The sequence below is a fragment of the Nymphaea colorata genome, chromosome 13 (genome assembly GCF_008831285.2).
Source record: "Nymphaea colorata isolate Beijing-Zhang1983 chromosome 13, ASM883128v2, whole genome shotgun sequence".
In the NCBI taxonomy this organism is placed as follows: domain Eukaryota; kingdom Viridiplantae; phylum Streptophyta; class Magnoliopsida; order Nymphaeales; family Nymphaeaceae; genus Nymphaea; species Nymphaea colorata.
The window spans coordinates 3456263-3477447 of NC_045150.1; the positions used below are offsets into that span (position 1 = coordinate 3456263).

The following is a 21185-nucleotide window of genomic DNA, read 5'->3' on the forward strand; positions in this document are numbered from 1 at the left end:
CAATGACTGGCGTCAAATAATTTAAATAAATCACAATTGAAATATTTTTGTGTCACTAAACACATATAAAAGGAAAAAACAAGCTTCAATTAAGCAATTCTTTTTATTTAAGAGGCCCGTCCCCCAAAAGAGTGATCCGCTTAGACTTTTATTTAGGACACAACTTTAAATCCTAATTGTGAGCATTAATAACTTCAAATTCTTGCATCTATCTCACATGGATACTCTTAAAGATACTTTATGCAACATTGTATTATTATTATTATTATTCAAAGAAATGCTGGAAAGGCCAACCTGCTTAGCGGGTCCAACTAGGAGAAAAACAATTTCTCCCCTGACCACTATTAATGCAAATATGGTAAAGACGTGACGCATTAGGCAGCCAAGTGTTGCGAAACCTTTGAGGATAATTTGTCTCCGAATATGGAAATTCTAGTTTTGGTAAGTTTTTGCAATTCTCCTTTATTTGATTTACACATTGTCTGTCTAATTCATGTTAAAATATAAATCCTTCACCAGCACGTTGAAGAGGAGTCTCTTAGGATTCCACCTCCTTGTAGAATGTGTTAAAATATTTAATGTCCTTGTAACATGTGAAGAGTCTCCTAGGATTCTATGTTATAGTTAATATCCTTGTTATATGGGAAGTCTCCTAGGATTCTATGTTGTAGTTAATATCCTTGTAATATGTGAAGTCTCTTAGGTTTCTATGATGTAATTAATGTCCTTGGAGCTTGTGAAATCTCCTAGGATTCTACGATTGGAGACTCTTAGAATTCTGAAAATGAGATTATAAATAGAGGCCGTGCAAACCATTTTGGCTACAGCTTCTTCTCCTCAGTTTCTTCCTCTCTCTCTCTCTCTCTCTCTTCCTGCGTGAGTGCTGTTTTCGGGTTACAGATATTGGTGCTACATTTCTATCATGGTATCAGAGCCAGGTTACGTTATCTCTACAAATGAAATGCCCAAACAGGTCTGATCTGGTTAGAACTCTTTTCTCATCTTGTCTCTATCCTGAATTTACTTTTCTCTTGCGCAATTCTTGTTCCTTTTTCTTCTTGCTTACCAAGGACACATCTTGTTATATCGTGTCTTCTTTCCCTCTCATCTTCTACCTATATACCATTCCTTTCTGCTGTCATGGAAAACCTTTCGCATTCTGGCATGTCCTCAAGTTTTCTTCCTCACCTTATTACCGAAAAACTCAACCATGAGAATTATCTGATCTGGAAAAGGCAAATCATGCCTTTCATAAGAAGTCAAGGCCTCTTTGGACATCTCGATGGTTCAACAAAGGCTCCACCAATATCCGTCTTACAGGAAATAAAAAATGAGGCAGGAGAAGTTATTGCTGTTCATGAAGACAACAATCCTGAACATGCTATGTGGATGAGACGTGATCAAAGTCTGGTTGCGTACATTTTGTCCACTTTATCTCAACAAGTGTTACTTTCAGTTTCTGATGATTGTACTGCAGAAGAATTATGGGAAACCCTTGCTGATACCTTTTCCCAAATATCAGAAGCTCGAATTATGTACTTAAAGAAAGAATTTCAGAATTTGAGCAAAGGTTCAACGTCTATCATGGATTATTTGGGGCGTATTAAGGCCGTCGCAGACCAACTTGCTGCCTCAGGGAATAACATTTCTGATAAGGAAAAGGTGCAGCAAACCTTGAATGGACTTGGGCATGATTATCATGCTTTTATTACAGCTCTTGAGGTCCTTCCTGTTCTGCCTTCCTTCAACGAACTACAAGGTAAACTTCTCCAACATGAAATGAATATGAAAAGAGTCATTGAAAGGACTGATCAAGGGAACTCCCAAAATGTATTGGCTATGAATGTAAAGTTTAGTAAGAGCCATGGGAACTCCAACCATGGTGGTCGTGGCATTCTACCAACACCACATAACCAAGGTATGTCTCCTTTGGATACTTCAAGAAAAATACCAATTTGTTTTCAGTGCAACAAGAAAGGACACATGAAAGCACAATGTTGGTTTAATCCTCAAAATAAAAACAAAGGGGTAAGACATGATTATAAACAAGGAGGACAAAGTTCTAAATCCACCGCTGAAGATATGCAACAGCTATTGATGGCCGCATTCTCAAAGATGACTATAAAGCAAAATGAGCAGGGAGAATGGTTCTTGGATTCAGGTGCAGCTACCCATGTGACAGGAAATGCAGGTAAATTGACTAACTTATCCCCTCATTACGGTAGAAGTTGCATTATAACAGGTGATGGAAAATCTCATCCTATTACACATATTGGAAATGCACATATTCCATTGTCATCCTCGTCTCTATCACTGTCTAATGTTGTTCTTGCTCCCAATATCAAAAAGAACATCATATCCATTTCTAAATTCATTGATGATACAAGCTCTTCTGTTGAATTCACACCTTCTTCTGTCTATGTCAAGGACCTCCAAACGAAGAAAATGTTCGCTAGAGGGGAGCGTCAAGGAAATATGTACGTCCTCAAGGAATGTCTACCCAAGGATTCATCCACTTTTGATATAGGATTGAAGACATTTTCTCTTTCTCATAATGCGTCATCAGTGCCAAGTTCTTGCCATTTTCAATCAAAAGTAAGGGGCCCTAACCAATTTTTGGAGTCTGATTTGTGGCATAGTCGGCTAGGACACTGTGGTCGACATTTCATTGAAAAACTTGTCACAGATAGTCTCATTCCAAGATTAAGTTTACCTCTTACTTCAAGTGTCAAAAAATGTTCAAGTTGTGGACTTTGTAAGAGTCATGTTTTACCTTTCCATAATATAAATCAAAGGGCTTCCAAACCTTTTGAAACTATTTTTGAAACTATTTTTTCTGATGTATGGGGGCCAGCCCCTATTGATTCCATGTCTGGGTCAAGATATTATGTCTTATTCATTGACTCTTACTCACGTTTCACCTGGATTTACTTCATGAAACACAAATCAGAAGTACCTCACATATTTCGAAACTTCTATGCCATGATTCAAACTAAATTTTCATCCAATGTGGTGCATTTTCAATGTGATGGAGGGGGAGAATATTCCTCGCTTGATTTTATTGAATTTCTACGTGAAAAAGGGATAACTAGACAAATTTCCTGCCCTTACACACCACAACAAAATGGTGTAGTTGAGCGGAAACATCGACATATAGTTGAAAGCGCCATGAGCATGATGCATGATACTAATGTGCCCATTTCCTTGTGGACTGAAGCCTTCCATACTGCTGTATACATAATAAATTGTTTGCCTATGACACTCTTGATGTCTAAATCGCCATATTTTACACTCTTAGGCAAACAACCTGATTACAAGAACTTGAAGGTTTTTGGTTGTTTATGCTATATTCACGTTGATGCTGCCTTGAGGAACAAGTTTCAAGACAAAGCTATTCAATGTAGATTCGTTGGATATGCTGATGAATATAAAGGTTTTCGATGCTATGATCCAACAACTAAACGTATCAAAACTTCAAGAAATGTCATTTTTGATGAACATAGTTTTGATAATACAAATGAAATGCCTATGACCATTGAATCTTATGATCCCTGGACCAGTACACAGTTATTCAATGCAGATCCTGTTATAGAAAATGATGTGCCTCAAAGTGAAGATTCAGAGAGAGCAATACAACCGTCGGATATGGCTCAAAGTGAAAATCAAGAAGATCCAACACAGTCATCAAGTCATCACGAAAACAATAATGAACAGAGCAACGATGCACATCGGTATTCGGGTCTTATATACAGTCGACGACTAAGGGACAGAGATGCTCACAGTGAAGAAGACAACATGCCCCACCTTAGAAGATCCCAACGCATTCGTCATCCCATTCACAGGTGGGTTAGCTATGATTCTTTATCACTTGATTTTCAGTTATTCATGGCAGAAGTTGGCAAGGAGGAAGAACCTACTTCATTTGATCAAGCATTCTTCCTCCTTCATTTGATCAAGCATCAAAATCACATCATTGGAGAAAGGCTATGAAAGAAGAAATGGATGCCTTGCATGAATGTGGAACATGGGAGATCGTTCCGAGGCCACACGAAAAGAACGTAGTGGGCTCCAAATGGGTATACAAAATTAAATACAAACCTGACGGCAGCATAGAAAGACACAAAGCAAGGTTAGTAGCAAAAGGGTTTACACAACAATATGGAGAAGATTATGATGAGACATTCAGCCCTGTGATCAAAATGGGAACAATTCGCGTGATTATATCATTGGCAGTTGAATATGGATGGAGACTACATCAAATGGACGTGAAGAATGCTTTTCTTCATGGTGATTTAAGGGAGGAAGTATATATGGAACAACCTCCAGGATACACGAAAGGAGACTCTCATGCATCGGTTTGCAAACTAAGAAAATCTATTTATGGACTTAAACAGGCCTCACGTTCGTGGTTTGACAGTTTCTCTTGCAAGATTCAAGAATGTGGTTTTCGGAGATGTCCTCTAGATCACTCTCTTTTCATTTATCGAAAGGAAAACATATTTACTTTACTTCTTATATATGTTGATGATATTGTTATCACAGGCAATTCAGAAAAACACATAGAAGAAGCTAAAGTTTTGATGATGCAAAACTTCAAAATGAAAGAGCTTGGTGATTTACGATTCTTTCTTGGAGTGGAGATTGATAGGCACAATAATCGCCTCACATTGACACAACAGAAATACACGTTGGATTTGTTGAAAAAGTCAGGTATGTCTGATTGTAAGCCTGTTGGAACTCCTAGTGTTCTAAATCAAAGACTAAGTGCTCAAGATGGGGAGTTATATGAAGATCCTACGCAATATCGAAGTATTGTTGGGGCACTTCAATATCTTACATTTACTAGACCAGATATTACATATGCTGTCAATCAAGTATCCCAATTTATGCATGCACCTAGAGATACTCACATGGATGCTGTCAAAAGAATATTAAGATATCTTAAAGGGACAGCAGGAGATGGCTTAGTTTATGGTAAGAGTGAAAATATAACTACTGGACATCAACTTATGACATTCACAGATGCAGATTGGGCTGGAGATCCCGATCAAAGAAAGTCCATTTCTGGTTTTTGTATTTTCATTGGACGTAATCTTGTGTCTTGGAGTTGTCGAAAGCAAAAGGCAGTAGCAAGATCCAGCACTGAAGCTGAATACAGATGCATGGCTGCAGGTACTGCTGAAGTTACATGGGTTAGACATTTGCTAGAAGACATTGGAGAAAAGATTAAAACATCAATGTTAATGTGCGATAATCAAAGCGCTATTAACATTGCCTTTAATCCCGTACAACATGGTCGAACAAAGCACATTGAGATTGATCAACACTTTGTTAGACAAAAGGTAGAAGACAAGGAAATTCAGCCTATTTATGTTCGTACAGATGAACAAGTTGCAGACTTATTTACAAAAGGATTAACAAAAGAACGATTCTGGTTTCTAAAAGGCAAGTTGTACATGGTGCAAAACCATGCACAACTTGAGGGAGGGTGTTAAAATATAAATCCTTCACCAGCACGTTGAAGAGGAGTCTCTTAGGATTCCACCTCCTTGTAGAATGTGTTAAAATATTTAATGTCCTTGTAACATGTGAAGAGTCTCCTAGGATTCTATGTTATAGTTAATATCCTTGTTATATGGGAAGTCTCCTAGGATTCTATGTTATAGTTAATATCCTTGTAATATGTGAAGTCTCTTAGGTTTCTATGATGTAATTAATGTCCTTGGAGCTTGTGAAATCTCCTAGGATTCTACGATTGGAGACTCTTAGAATTCTGAAAATGAGATTATAAATAGAGGCCGTGCAAACCATTTTGGCTACGGCTTCTTCTCCTCAGTTTCTTCTTGTTTTCATTCTCTCTCTCTCTCTCTCTCTCTCTCTCTTCCTGCGTGAGTGCTGTTTTCGGGTTACAGATATTGGTGCTACATTTCTATCAATTCATTCCAGTAATATTCTTTATCTTTTTTTAACTTTTCATGTAGGGTCTTACACATTGTAGCTAGATGGGGAATATATTCTCTTACTTGGTTCACAAGTCCTAGAAAGGATTGTAATTTCTTTTTTGTATCTAGTTCTTCCTCTGTTTTGGCTATCTTTTGTACTATGTGAGTTTGCATTTTTATTCCTGCTTTATCTATTTCAATTCCTAGAAAGTCTATTTGTTTTACGCAAATTACTGCTTTTGTTTTACTTATAGCGATTCCGGCTTTGTAAGCATAGCTGATAAATTCGTTTAATAACTCGAAATGATCTTCTTTGGTGTGACTAAAAAGTAGTATATCATCTATATAAATGATGCAATTTCTCAGTCCCTTAAACTGATTGTCCATAAAATATTGAAATCTACGTGGTGCATTTTTGTATCCGAAAGGTAATACATTCCATTCATAAAATCCGTTTGGTACAGTAAATGCAGTTAATTTTTTACTATCATCTTCTAATTTGAGGTGATAAAATCCACTTTTGCAATCAAACTTACTGAAGTATTGATATCCTGATATTTGCTTAAGCTTTAAGATTTTATTTGGGATGGGGTAATTATAAGTTTTTACTTTGGCATTTAAATTTCGATAATCAATAACCATTCTGGTTTTTCTTCTTTTTTGTTCACTATGTTTGTTTACTATAAAGGCTGGGCTACTATGTTTTGAATTGGATGGTTGTATATATCCTCCTATGAGTAATTCATTGATGTGTTTCTCGAATTCTACTAGATCATCTGGTATATATTTCAAGGGTGGTTGTGTTATTATACTATCTGCATTTATAAGTTCAATTTTAACTTTTGTTTTATGTTTTTCCCAATGTTCTAGGGGGTTGTCAGAATAAAGTTTCTGTAATTGTTGTTCTATATTTGCTGTTTCATTTATTTCGTATATATGTATTGTAATAGTATTGATTTTTCTTCTTGTTAATTTCTGGGTAATTTTACTATCTCCTTTTATCCATTCTGCTTGTTGTCTTTCATTATTGTTTACTATCAAGGCACTTATTTGTTCTTTACATGGAGTTGTTAACATCAAATATTTTTCAGTTATATTGATTGGTAGGTATCTGTTTAAAAATGGTCTTCCCAATATAATGTCTTTTCCTTGTAATTCGAATGCATATATCCTATTGATTTTAAGTATTTTCTTCCAAATTTGTATGTTTACTTGCTCAGCTTTGTGAGTTATCATTGTTTTTGCTCCATTAAATCCTCGTACTTCGAATGGTGTTCCTAATTTTTCCCATAAATTGCTTGGTAAACAGTTTTGTTTGCATAAATTTATTTGTGCACCAGTATCTATGTATGCTGTGTAATATCGGTTGTGGTATCCTTTGGGGATTACTTTGACTAGTATATATATAAATTTTTCTTTTGTGATACTCATTCGCTCTCGTCACTTGAACTTGAATAGGAACTTTGTTCAAAAGCCTTATAAGATATATAGTTTTGTCTGTGTGATTTCTCACGCCAATAGTTCATAAATTTCCAGTCTGCTATTGTTCTTGCTCTGAGATAGATATAATATTGTCTTCTATAGTCTTTATATTTTCTTCGTATGACTCTTTTTCCCAACTGTCCTATGAAACGGAGAACGTTTATATAAATTCGGAATAGTTTGCCTATTCTATTTCGCACAAATACTTTTGTCTGGGTATTATATGTTTTTACACTAGTGGTTGAAAACATTCTTCTTCTTCATAAGATATATCTGACATTGTTTCTTCTGAGTCTATATTTCGTATGTTTCTTATCCATCTGTCATGTACTCGGTGTATAAGTTTGTCTATAAATTGTCTTACTGTAACCATTGTTCTTAACCATTTGATCCATTTTGTTCTTGTTACTACTAGTTTTCTTCTTTCTGTCCAGTTTATTGGTACAATATAGGTTAATCCCTTTTCTAACTTTATCATCCTTCCATTCGGTTTATTATATTTCTCCACATTATATCATCATCGTAGTCATAGTAATCATCATCAGAATATATTGTGTTTAGGTCACTATCTGTAGTCAGTGCTTCTAATGCTAATCTTTTTTCTTCTATTTGTATTTGTATATTGTTGATAAATCGCCAGACTAGTAAATAGAGTTTTATTATTTTGATTAACTTTTCCTTTCTTCGTTGTTTTTCTTCTAATGCTACTTCTAATGCTTTTTTCATATCTTGTTCAAATTGTTTGCTATTTATTTGGCTAATCATCTAAGTTTCTTGGTATAATTATATGTTTTCCTAAATGTTCTAACTCTAGTACATTTTTCTCGATTCGGAAATTTTCATACTTATTTAGCCACTTATTTCCTAATATTATTCCTGTTAATCTGTCATGTTTGTTTTCTTGTACCTCGAATTCTATTTCAAACGTATAATCTGATATTTTTATTTCTTTACTGATTTTGCCTTTACTTGTTATAATATTTCCTTGAATATCCTTGTATTTGTGTTGGCTTGGTAATATTATATCATTGTTTATCATATCTGGTGTAATATAGTTGTCTTCAGATCCTGTGTCTATTAGTATTTTCTTTATTTCATTATCGATTTTTCCTTTAACATAGAACTGTCTTTTGCTATAACTGGTTTCTCCTTGGGAACTTACACTTAATCTTTGTTTTATTATCTATAATTCATTTTGTTCATCTGCTAGGTAATATGGTTCTTCGTTTTGTATTACTGTTATAAGTTGTTTAAATGGATTGTCTATTTGGATGGTATCATTTGTTTTTCTTTTGGCTGTTATCTTGTGTTTGTTCGTAACAATGTACATATTTTTCCCTTTTATGGTCATTACTTTGCATCCTTTTTCTAGTTTTATTCCTGATAATTTCCAATATAATACTAAACTTCGATCAATATGTCTGTCTGTTAAACTAATCGTATAATTTGGTTTCACGATAAATTTCAATTTTTGGTATATAAGGTTTCCTCGGACTTTAGCTATGATTGCTTTTTCAGCTGGATATATAATTCGGTCATCAGATAGGTATAATTCTAATGGTGTATTTATTCCTTCTTTAAAACAGGCTTTAACTAGAATTTCTATTCCTCCAAAATATACATATTTCATTGGGTTTGTTACTTTTAATTGTTTTAATTCTTCTTGAATTCCTTGGTGACTTATTAATGGTACTCTAGTAGTTCCTTCTGTAATTCCGGCATGTTCTATATCGATCACATCTTCTCTTTGGTTTATTATATAGTATTCTTCTATATTTTTCTTAAGCATTGATTTTATAACTGGTATTTTCCTAATTAGTGGAAAGTCGAATATCTTATCAGTACTAATATCTAGTTCTTGTTTCTGGATTTGTTGAAAAATTTTGTCATCGAATATTACTCTCTGAATTGTGTAATCTTCTGTTAATTCTTCTTGATATTTTATGTCTTGAGGTTTCTCGATTTTGTCACCAATCTGAGTCACTGGTTTCTGTTTCGTAAATGGTTTCTGTTTCTGATATATCTTGTTCACTTAAATCATCTATATCTATATAATCTTCATCTATTATGTTTATAATTTTTTCTTTTAGTTTTTGTCTACAGTCTTTGGCTATATGGCCAATCTTTCCACTATAACATTTGCAACTTTTAGCATTCTTGGGATATTTATTTTTATTTTTTACATAGTATCTTTTTCTGGGGTACTTATGTTTATATTTTTTATATTTTTGATAATAATGTTTTAATTTTTTTATATTTGTGATGTTTTTTAGATTTATATGGTACTTTACACCCTAATTGTGGTGCAGTTTGTTCAGCACAACACTTATATGGTGATTGTATTATTAATCTTAATTCTTTGGTTTTTATATATTCTTCGCACATCGATTGGAACCATGTTCTTAGAAATTCAATTCTTGATCCTAACGAGTCTTCTTTTGGTTTATTCTCTTGGAAGGTTTTTATTACTTGTCCATACACTATTGCAGGTAATTTTGAAAAGAATAAATCTAAATATCTGGGTTTTTCATCTGTTGTTACTTCAGCTTGGTAATAGTATTTACTAAATAGTTTGATATATTCTTCTAAATAACACATATCACATATGGTTAAATTGAGTATATTTTGTCTCGCAGTTATTTTGGTTTGATCATCATATATTTTTTCTATATTGGAATGTGAAAATTCAGCTTTGATGGATGAAATATATTTGAGTAATATTTCAAGTGGATTGGTAGTGGTTATTCCCGTACTATTTGTTTCTGCTCTTAAAGAATCTTTTGATGTTTTGGGTAATTGTTCAAACCATAGGTAAACGTTACCAACGAAAGAATTTTCTATATATGCTGGTACATTTTTTATGTCTATCTTACTTTCGGTAATATGCTTACTCATTTCTGCTTTCCAAATTTGTAGTAGTAATATTATATCTTCGGTTTCATCTAAATTTAAGATACCTTGTTTCCATTCATTGGCTTCTATTTTGGTTTTTAATCTAGATTTCCATAATCGGTCTAATCTATCATTTTTTCCATAATCGTCATTATGTCGGTTTCTAGTTGGATTGCCTTTGTAGGTTCTTGATCCTGACGGATATTCCTCTTTTATCTTAACATTTTCTTTGGGAGTTGTATTCATATTTATCTCTTGTATTTTTTCTTGCATTTGTTCGTGTTCCATTACTTCAGTATATGTTATACTTGGTTCATAGGTTTCCGTATCCATTTCTATATTGTTTATTTCTGTTGTGTTTACTGGTTTAGTTATTTCTCTACTTATCGTGGTATCTAATTTTTCCAATTTATCATCTATCTTGTCTAATTTTCTAACAAGTTTTTCTAATATATCTATAATCCTATCTAGCTTTTCATCTATCCTTGAGCTATTCTCCATATGGATTTCGCTTACTTTGGGTTTTGGTTTATTTTCTTCAGATAATCTCTGTATCCTATTTAAGACTGTTTCTGTGACCATTTCTTCTTCATCAAGAATTAAGTATAGATCATCTTTATTTATTTCGATGAACTTTCTACATTTATTTGTTTCTATAATTCGACATTTTTGTCCATACATAAATATCTTGTGTGAATCTATTTCGTATTCTTCTTTATTCATATGAATGATTCTGTTATTATTCGTCCTGTAATTAGATCTTGGTTGTATATTGCCGTAATATATTTAATCTCTCTTTGTACTATTTGATCTGATATATATAGTCTCTCTGGTTCTCTTTCTATTGTCTGTAACTCAGGTTTTCTCTGTTCTATCTGTCGCAGTATATCATTTAATTGGTTATGCATTTTCTTTTGATTTTCTAATGACATGTCTAAATATTGAATAATCGTGTCCGATGATTGTATATGATTCATTTATGGTTTTTAGAATAATTTCCGTATCTAAGTGATGTGTAACATTCCATTAACAAGTATGTGCTATTGTGTACTATAATCTTTGCTTATCGTAAAAATTAAATAACCGGCTTCTTTTATATGACATACAAAGCTTAGGACTCGTTTGATCATGTTTCCCCTCATGACATGACCATCTCACTTTCCCCGATCGGCCTCTGCCTTTGTGGGTACTCGTCTGGGGTCTTTCCCTCTTGGGTACATAGTTTCAAACAGCCTCCCTTACCATATATACATATAAGCAGATGTCGGTATCCAACTTAAAACAACAGCTAAGAAGATAAAACTACACTAACACATGCTTGATAATACAAAGTTCTACATTACTCAGACGGAAATTAAAGCTTTATTCCATAACAGAAAACATACTTACATTGATTTCGTCAGAGTTTGACGATATACTTGACATGATCTCTGGAACAGTGTCCATGAGATTTCTTACTAAATTACAATAGCAAGCTCTGATACCAAAATAGGGGGTAGAAGTGCGGAAGGCTAGAAAAACATAAGGAAGAGAGGTTGAAGAGAGGAAGCGGATGATGCTGAAGAAGAGGATGCAAGAGGAAGAGGAGGAGGATGATCTTTGCTACTGCCTTCTCTTGGTCTTTATAGGCGAAGCGGGAGATGCTTGGCGGAGATCTATGGTTGATATCGCACGCGCAATATTCTTGATCTGCGGTCTTGATTTAATCGTACTTTATGCTGTCGGCCATTACCTTTATTCTCCATTATCGTCGTCCTTTTATTTGGTCTGTCATATCTTGCACTTTATTGTGCAGTATCTGTTGTCTGCCACTTTCCTGTACACTTTATTCGCCATTAACTTTATCGGATTCTATCGCTGTCTATAATTCGTTCTCTCTCTTGCTTGGTATTTTTCGAATTTATTCCGTAGTCACATCACAGCTTTTCCATTTCTGGTAGTGATTGAAGGATGGACTTGGAATATGATTCTTACAAACTTACCTCGCATATTTCTTTTTCCTTTGAACATTCTGCACATTTATGCTCCTGGTGCTTTTGCATTATCTGGCAATATTCCTTTAAACTTTTCTTGCTCATAAGTGGAATCTTTATTGCTCTTGTCTGTGACGGTCTTTCTGGCATTACCAATGTTTCTAACCATCGTAGTATTTCTTCTTTACTACCATCTTTTGTTCTATTGGAGATGGAATAGATGATTTGTCCACTTTTTGACTCGTATAACCATACATGCGGTTCTTGATATTGTCTTAGTAATTCTTCAAATATTACCTGTAAATCTCTTGGTCGTTTCTTTGAAAAGAAATCTGCCAACTCTGGCATTAATAATTCTTCCTGTTGCTGAATTTCTCGATCAATAATTTCCTTGGTAAGTCCCATCTTGATTGCTGATATGGCTGGAATAATTTTGTTTTCTGTCACCTCTGCTTGTGCTGAGTAGACTCGAATGTAGATAATTGGTGCTCTTGTAATCTCCAAATATCTCTTTGCGGCTCGGCATAGTTCTGGTATTTCTTCTAATTCTTTAGCATTGGACGTATATACCGTATGCAATAGTCCATAACTATGGGTCATTTTGACTAAACTAGGATCAGTATCGGGGTATGCTACTAATTTGTTGATTCCTGGACAGGGTATAGTGGAATATCCTTTTCCTGGGGTGGAATTCTTTTCTCGAGGGTTTCTATTCAGGAAGTCACATATTTTCTTTACATGTGACTTCCTGAATAGAAACCCTCGAGAAAAGAATTCCACCCCAGGAAAAGGATATTCCACTATACCCTGTCCAGGAATCAACAAATTAGTAGCATACCCCGATACTGATCCTAGTTTAGTCAAAATGACCCATAGTTATGGACTATTGCATACGGTATATACGTCCAATGCTAAAGAATTAGAAGAAATACCAGAACTATGCCGAGCCGCAAAGAGATATTTGGAGATTACAAGAGCACCAATTATCTACATTCGAGTCTACTCAGCACAAGCAGAGGTGACAGAAAACAAAATTATTCCAGCCATATCAGCAATCAAGATGGGACTTACCAAGGAAATTATTGATCGAGAAATTCAGCAACAGGAAGAATTATTAATGCCAGAGTTGGCAGATTTCTTTTCAAAGAAACGACCAAGAGATTTACAGGTAATATTTGAAGAATTACTAAGACAATATCAAGAACCGCATGTATGGTTATACGAGTCAAAAAGTGGACAAATCATCTATTCCATCTCCAATAGAACAAAAGATGGTAGTAAAGAAGAAATACTACGATGGTTAGAAACATTGGTAATGCCAGAAAGACCGTCACAGACAAGAGCAATAAAGATTCCACTTATGAGCAAGAAAAGTTTAAAGGAATATTGCCAGATAATGCAAAAGCACCAGGAGCATAAATGTGCAGAATGTTCAAAGGAAAAAGAAATATGCGAGGTAAGTTTGTAAGAATCATATTCCAAGTCCATCCTTCAATCACTACCAGAAATGGAAAAGCTGTGATGTGACTACGGAATAAATTCGAAAAATACCAAGCAAGAGAGAGAACGAATTATAGACAGCGATAGAATCCGATAAAGATAATGGCGAATAAAGTGTACAGGAAAGTGGCAGACAACAGATACTGCACAATAAAGTGCAAGATATGACAGACCAAATAAAAGGACGACGATAATGGAGAATAAAGGTAATGGCCGACAGCATAAAGTACGATTAAATCAAGACCGCAGATCAAGAATATTGCGCGTGCGATATCAACCACAGATCTCCGCCAAGCATCTCCCGCTTCGCCTATAAAGACCAAGAGAAGGCAGTAGCAAAGATCATCCTCCTCCTCTTCCTCTTGCATCCTCTTCTTCAGCATCATCCGCTTCCTCTCTTCCACCTCTCTTCCTTATGTTTTTCTAGCCTTCCGCACTTCTACCCCCTATTTTGGTATCAGAGCTTGCTATTGTAATTTAGTAAGAACAGAAACAAATTCTTTCGTTGGTAACGTTTACCTATGGTTTGAACAATTACCCAAAACATCAAAAGATTCTTTAAGAGCAGAAACAAATAGTACGGGAATAACCACTACCAATCCACTTGAAATATTACTCAAATATATTTCATCCATCAAAGCTGAATTTTCACATTCCAATATAGAAAAAATATATGATGATCAAATCAAAATAACTGCGAGACAAAATATACTCAATTTAACCATATGTGATATGTGTTATTTAGAAGAATATATCAAACTATTTAGTAAATACTATTACCAAGCTGAAGTAACAACAAATGAAAAACCCAGATATTTAGATTTATTCTTTTCAAAATTACCTGCAATAGTGTATGGACAAGTAATAAAAACCTTCCAAGAGAATAAACCAAAAGAAGACTCGTTAGGATCAAGAATTGAATTTCTAAGAACATGGTTCCAATCGATGTGCGAAGAATATATAAAAACCAAAGAATTAAGATTAATAATACAATCACCATATAAGTGTTGTGCTGAACAAACTGCACCACAATTAGGGTGTAAAGTACCATATAAATCTAAAAAACATCACAAATATAAAAAAAATTAAAACATTATTATCAAAAATATAAAAAATATAAACATAAGTACCCCAGAAAAAGATACTATGTAAAAAATAAAAATAAATATCCCAAGAATGCTAAAAGTTGCAAATGTTATAATTGTGGAAAGATTGGCCATATAGCCAAAGACTGTAGACAAAAACTAAAAGAAAAAATTATAAACATAATAGATGAAGATTATATAGATATAGATGATTTAAGTGAACAAGACAGAAACAGAAACCATTTACGAAACAGAAACCAGTGACTCAGATTGGTGACAAAATCGAGAAACCTCAAGACATAAAATATCAAGAAGAATTAACAGAAGATTACACAATTCAGAGAGTAATATTCGATGACAAAATTTTTCAACAAATCCAGAAACAAGAACTAGATATTAGTACTGATAAGATATTCGACTTTCCACTAATTAGGAAAATACCAGTTATAAAATCAATGCTTAAGAAAAATATAGAAGAATACTATATAATAAACCAAAGAGAACATGTGATCGATATAGAACATGCCGGAATTACAGAAGGAACTACTAGAGTACCATTAATAAGTCGCCAAGGAATTCAAGAAGAATTAAAACAATTAAAAGTAACAAACCCAATGAAATATGTATATTTTGGAGGAATAGAAATTCTAGTTAAAGCCTAGTTAAAGCCTGTTTTAAAGAAGGAATAAATACACCATTAGAATTATACCTATCTGATGACCGAATTATATATCCAGCTGAAAAAGCAATCATAGCTAAAGTCCGAGGAAACCTTATATACCAAAAATTGAAATTTATCGTGAAACCAAATTATACGATTAGTTTAACAGACAGACATATTGATCGAAGTTTAGTATTATATTGAAAATTATCAGGAATAAAACTAGAAAAAGGATGCAAAGTAATGACCATAAAAGGGAAAAATATGTACATTGTTACGAACAAACACAAGATAACAGCCAAAAGAAAAACAAATGATACCATCCAAATAGACAATCCATTTAAACAACTTATAACAGTAATACAAAACGAAGAACCATATTACCTAGCAGATGAACAAAATGAATTACAGATAATAAAACAAAGATTAAGTGTAAGTTCACAAGGAGAAACCAGTTATAGCAAAAGACAGTTCTATGTTAAAGGAAAAATCGATAATGAAATAAAGAAAATACTAATAGACACAGGATCTGAAGACAACTATATTACACCAGATATGATAAACAATGATATAATATTACCAAGCCAACACAAATACAAGGATATTCAAGGAAATATTATAACAAGTAAAGGCAAAATCAGTAAAGAAATAAAAATATCAGATTATACGTTTGAAATAGAATTTGAGGTACAAGAAAACAAACATGACAGATTAACAGGAATAATATTAGGAAATAAGTGGCTAAATAAGTATGAAAATTTCCGAATCGAGAAAAATGTACTATAGTTAGAACATTTAGGAAAACATATAATTATACCAAGAATATTAACGATTTTAAAAGTAAAATACTGCTCAATAATTATATAGCCAAACCAAGCTGAAGTAAAATGACCGAGTACATGGATTTGATTATATCTTTGTTTTATTATCTGTAAAACAGAGCTTAGTAATTGGATGACAGGTAGTCTGCATAACTATTGTTAGTTATGCATCATAAACAGATGAAAAATGAAATTTAAAGGCTGATTTATTGCACCAAAAGCATGGAATGTCAAGAAATTTTAAACAATGGCTCTTCTATAAAATTTTTTACAAAGCAAAAGAATACAAAAAAGGACAGAACAGGATCAATCTATTAGCTGCTTTCGGAAGTGATAAATTTGGACAATAGTTGACGTTCAAAAGTTCACCAAGAAAGTATTAGTAAATTGAACAATAGAAAGACCTGCGATAAAGCTTCATCTAGTCAAATGGAACGCTGCACTCACCAACTCTGATGAGTTACCCGTCTACCAAAAAAATGCAAGTGGATACTCAGGGCATACCAGCGTATAAGGATCCCCAACCATTTGTGTTGTACTGCGACGGAACCTGTCTTTTCTTGGTATAATGATGCCACCACGTTGGAAAGTAGGAATGCACTCCTCGGAGACTTCCAATTCATAGACCCGACCTCCAGAGTATGAAACCCCATTTCTCAGATCATACCACAACTCTCTCCCAGGCAGATATACCGATGCAGATTTGGCGCCCTAAGAGAATTTGATAAAACAAAAGCAGCTTATCAGCTAACTACTATGCAAGCATACACTGCAAGGAAAAGGCAGAAGATAAGCAAACCACATTCCCCAGTGCTCTCCCCTTCCCAAACATATAAAATAATGACAGATGTGTATATACATCCATACACACACACACAGAGGGAGAGAGCGAGAGAGAGAGAGACCTCTGTGTAAATTCCTTGCACTAACAAGCCGCTTCCAATCATAAAAGCCTCATCATTACTATATGTTTTTTCATCAGAAGGGAACTCCATCCACAGAGGACGCATAACAGGGACACCACTCACATTAGCCTCTCTGAATAATGTATAGTAATAAGGAAGTAGCCCATAGCGCACATGTATGGCCTCTCTAATCAGTTCAGTTTTCCTGTCACTGTTGCAATAAAAGAACAAACGCTCATGTGTTTGGGACTTGGATACATTATAAGAGAAATTCTTCAGAAACATTATTAGCACCAAAAGAAAAATATTTAACTGATAAAAAAGCATGAGCGCATGAAGTAAAGAAGACAACTAATTGACAAGGTACTATGAAGTTTGCAACTTGTACAGGCAAAAGTAAGAACATTTCGAGGTAAACCAAGAACTTCACCAAGAGCTATACAAATAAAATTGAAGAAACGGAGGCCTACCGGCAATAGGTCAATGAAGAACTATCACTGCCACAGGTCAATAAATTTTTAAACATGGTTTAGGGGGGAACGGTAATCCTAACATGCAACTCTAGCTGCATCAACATTTCTCAAACCACAGGTAAAGAAGATGCAGCAACTGTACCAGTGCAACATTTCTCAAACCACAGGTAAAGAAGATGCAGGAACTGCACCAGTGCAACATTTCTCAAACCACAGGTAAAGAAGATGCAGCAACTGCACCAGTGCACCTACGTCAACTGCTTCTCATATCCAGGCTCGTATGAGGATAATGAAGGATTCTCCCAAAAACAGGTTTGGCATATTCCATGCTTTCAGGACCAACTAGATGCAGTTTGATGATTATACTAAACAGCGTCATAGCTGTAGTTGATGTCTAGCACACTTATCTTGTAATCATCAGTCAGACCTAAACAGTGCTAAAGTTGCAACTCTATACTGCTAAAATCAGAAGACACGAAGAACAAATTGCAATCCAGCCAACATGGCATTCAAAAGCTAAATCAACTATGGAATCTAGAGGAAATTCTGATCAGAAAAACGGTCAGCATATGCAGCATCAAAGCAATATGAAGATGTGGGGGCATCTACTGGAGCAGCCAAAAAAAAAAAGGTCTCCATTTAAGACATTACCAGTTCCAAAAGGAGGCTAAAAAGCAGAAAATACAACTGAGAAATATTAACTAATGTGTTACCCGAACAACCAAGGCTCCCGCCTCCGAGTGTCATGATGAGCATGGGCTCTAAAGAAAGGGTAATAGGCACCTATCTGGTACCAGCGAAGTAACAGCTCAGGATCAGGATTGCCAAAAAATCCACCAATATCAGCACCTACATAGATGTGAAAAATCAATTAAAGTTTGTAAAGAAATAAAATCAAAGCGTTGCCATGTCATCCCTCACTATAGGCAATTGAAAAAGTTCATATCTGCCTTATTGTCATTAGCATATTCATCCTTGATACCTGCAAAGCTTCTGATTCGAACAATGTTTATCTTTTTTCATAGTTATGTTGTCAGTAAAATGGCTTTATATCTCCTAAAAATGATTTGTATGCTTACGTGAATTTAATTATTTTCTTCTTTTTCTTCAGATCAGACCAAAAAAAGGTAATTTAAGGGTTCTTATGTCATTTTATTTTGCATCCAATCAACTTTTTTTCCTTTCAAAATCCTTACATCATTTTGTAAAAAGAATAGTTTATGTTTACCAATTTGGCAAGAAGGACAAGTTTGAAATGCTTGAACAAAGACATGATAAATTTGTCAATCGCTAGGGATGAATACGGCAAAAGGAAATCACCACAGTGGGTCATGAATTAACACCTGAAAATGTCATCCCTGCAAGACCAAGGGTTAAAAGCATTGGTACTGAAACTCTAAGTTGATCCCAATCTGCAGTATTATCACCAGTCCAAACAGCTCCAATTCTTTGACTTCCTGCAAAAAAGGCTCGTGACAGAACAAATGGCCTATCATTCCCACCACCTCGCCTTCGAAGCCCATCAGCTGAAGCCATATGGAAATAGAACCCATAGGCATTGTGTAATTCTCGGTGCTCTGCTCCACCATAATGAATTGCATCTCTCGGCATGGTCACCTGAAATATACAACATGCCAGATGAGTTCTGGGTATGAGATAAAACTGCAAAATTGGGAAAACACTACTCCTTTAAGTGCAACAAACGGCAGATTTTTTATATCTGGAAACCATTGTCACAAAAGACGTGGACGGGTATAATACGGCGATGAAAAAAACGGGTATAATACGGCGAAGCCGAAAATCTCGGGAATAAAACGGGAAAAAGACGGCAAATTTTTAAAAAATAAATAAAATAATCCTGATAATTATATAAAAAGAAAGTAAATGAGAAATTAAAAGAAACATTGAAAAATGACTAGATAAGCAACACATTAAAATTAGATAATGAAATGACAAATACATAACTAACAAAAGTTTTTTGCCTTCATGGCTTTAAAAATTTATCACCACCACCTAAACCATTCAACAAATTAACAGACAGTGAAGAACGCTTCATCTAACAAGTTTTAGAAACAAACAGAAGACGAGATGGAGACGAAGGCATGCATTGAATTGAATCATTGATGCATACGACAACAAGAAAAAAGAAAAATCGAACAGCACATGTATACTATAGTGACGTTGTAAAAAAACGAAATGGAAACTTGGAAAGACTAAAGAGAACTTGTCACCGCTCGAATGAAAAAGAGATGGAGATTGGAGACGAAGGAAGTTGAATCTCGAATGCCCTCCTCTTCAGCCGGATGAAAACGAGAAGATGATGAAAACGAGAAGAAGACGATCAGACGAAAGTTCGAAACCAGCCGAATCTTGAATGCCCTTCTCTTCAGCCGATTGAGAGGTGAGGTCGAGGAACGAACGAAGGAAGAAGTTCTCACCTCACTCGAAGAAGCCTGCCCTGTTACGCCTCTCTGTCTTGAAGACAAGACAGACTCGAACGTTCGAAGCTCAAGGCCCTCAACAAATTTTCGATTTCAAGTTAACCCTAAGCCCTCTTTTCTTATGTTAAAATACTTTTTTGCCACTAAAAGGTCGAACAAGTTTAAAGAAAAGCCAACGTCTTAAAAAATATTACAAGCTTTGCCATTTTGCATTCGCACGTTAAAAAAAATGCAAAAAATCGTTTTATGCACGTTTTATACGCGTTTTATACGCGTTTTTTAAATTTTGCCGTTTTTTTCAAAAAAACGCGTCTTTTTGTCGTTTTTTTCGTCTGGAACTTTTTTGACGTTAAATACGTGTTTTTTTAATATAACGCCGTTTTTTGTGACAATGCTGGAAACAGATCTAGCATCTGAAATAAACATCTAGGAGATGTTCATTATCATATGCCACCAAAACACAGCCGGAGTTACCAAGACAATTAAAACTGGGAGTACAGGAAAAATGGGCTAGTAATCATAGGAATATTACACACGCATGAAATATTGCGTAGCAAGTCACAGGGAAAGGGCTGAATAATTGAAATACAAGAATAATAAAATTATAAAAGAAAAGAAGCCATTGCTTTGACTACTGAACACAGCACAACTTAGACCGGCCATCAACCAAATTTAGGTATATGCATATCCCATGGTATAAGTACTCCAGAAAGTAACAAATAATTGAACAATAGTATCAAATAAACTTTGATATTGTTTAAGCATGCATTTCACCAAAACTGGATAAATGTGAAAGCTGCAGTGGTTAATTGTGCCAAAATGGACAAGATCAATTTTAACTAACAGACTTGTAAGTTCAATCAAAGATTCACAAATTGACCAATTAATTTCACTACAAAACTTCTTCCAGCTATCAAGATTCTAGCTTCTTCAGATGTAAGCTAACAGTGTGATACAGTTCCATGTAAGGTTTTAGTAAGCTTTTTCTGATGTTCCAGTCTAGAAGCTGG

General features: G+C 34.6%; 1 protein-coding gene across 1 annotated transcript in view; it reads right to left on the minus strand.

The window, feature by feature from the left end:
* LOC116266576 (probable glucan 1,3-alpha-glucosidase) overlaps positions 1–21185 on the minus strand; it is a 34034-nt gene that overhangs the window by 1335 nt on the left and 11514 nt on the right. The window contains exons 2-5 of the mRNA XM_031647834.2: positions 19078–19351; positions 18448–18583; positions 17262–17472; positions 16861–17067 (exon numbers count right to left, since the gene is read on the minus strand). Of these exons, the coding sequence (XP_031503694.1) occupies positions 16861–17067; positions 17262–17472; positions 18448–18583; positions 19078–19351 (828 nt within the window). The remainder of the gene's footprint in view (positions 1–16860; positions 17068–17261; positions 17473–18447; positions 18584–19077; positions 19352–21185) is intronic.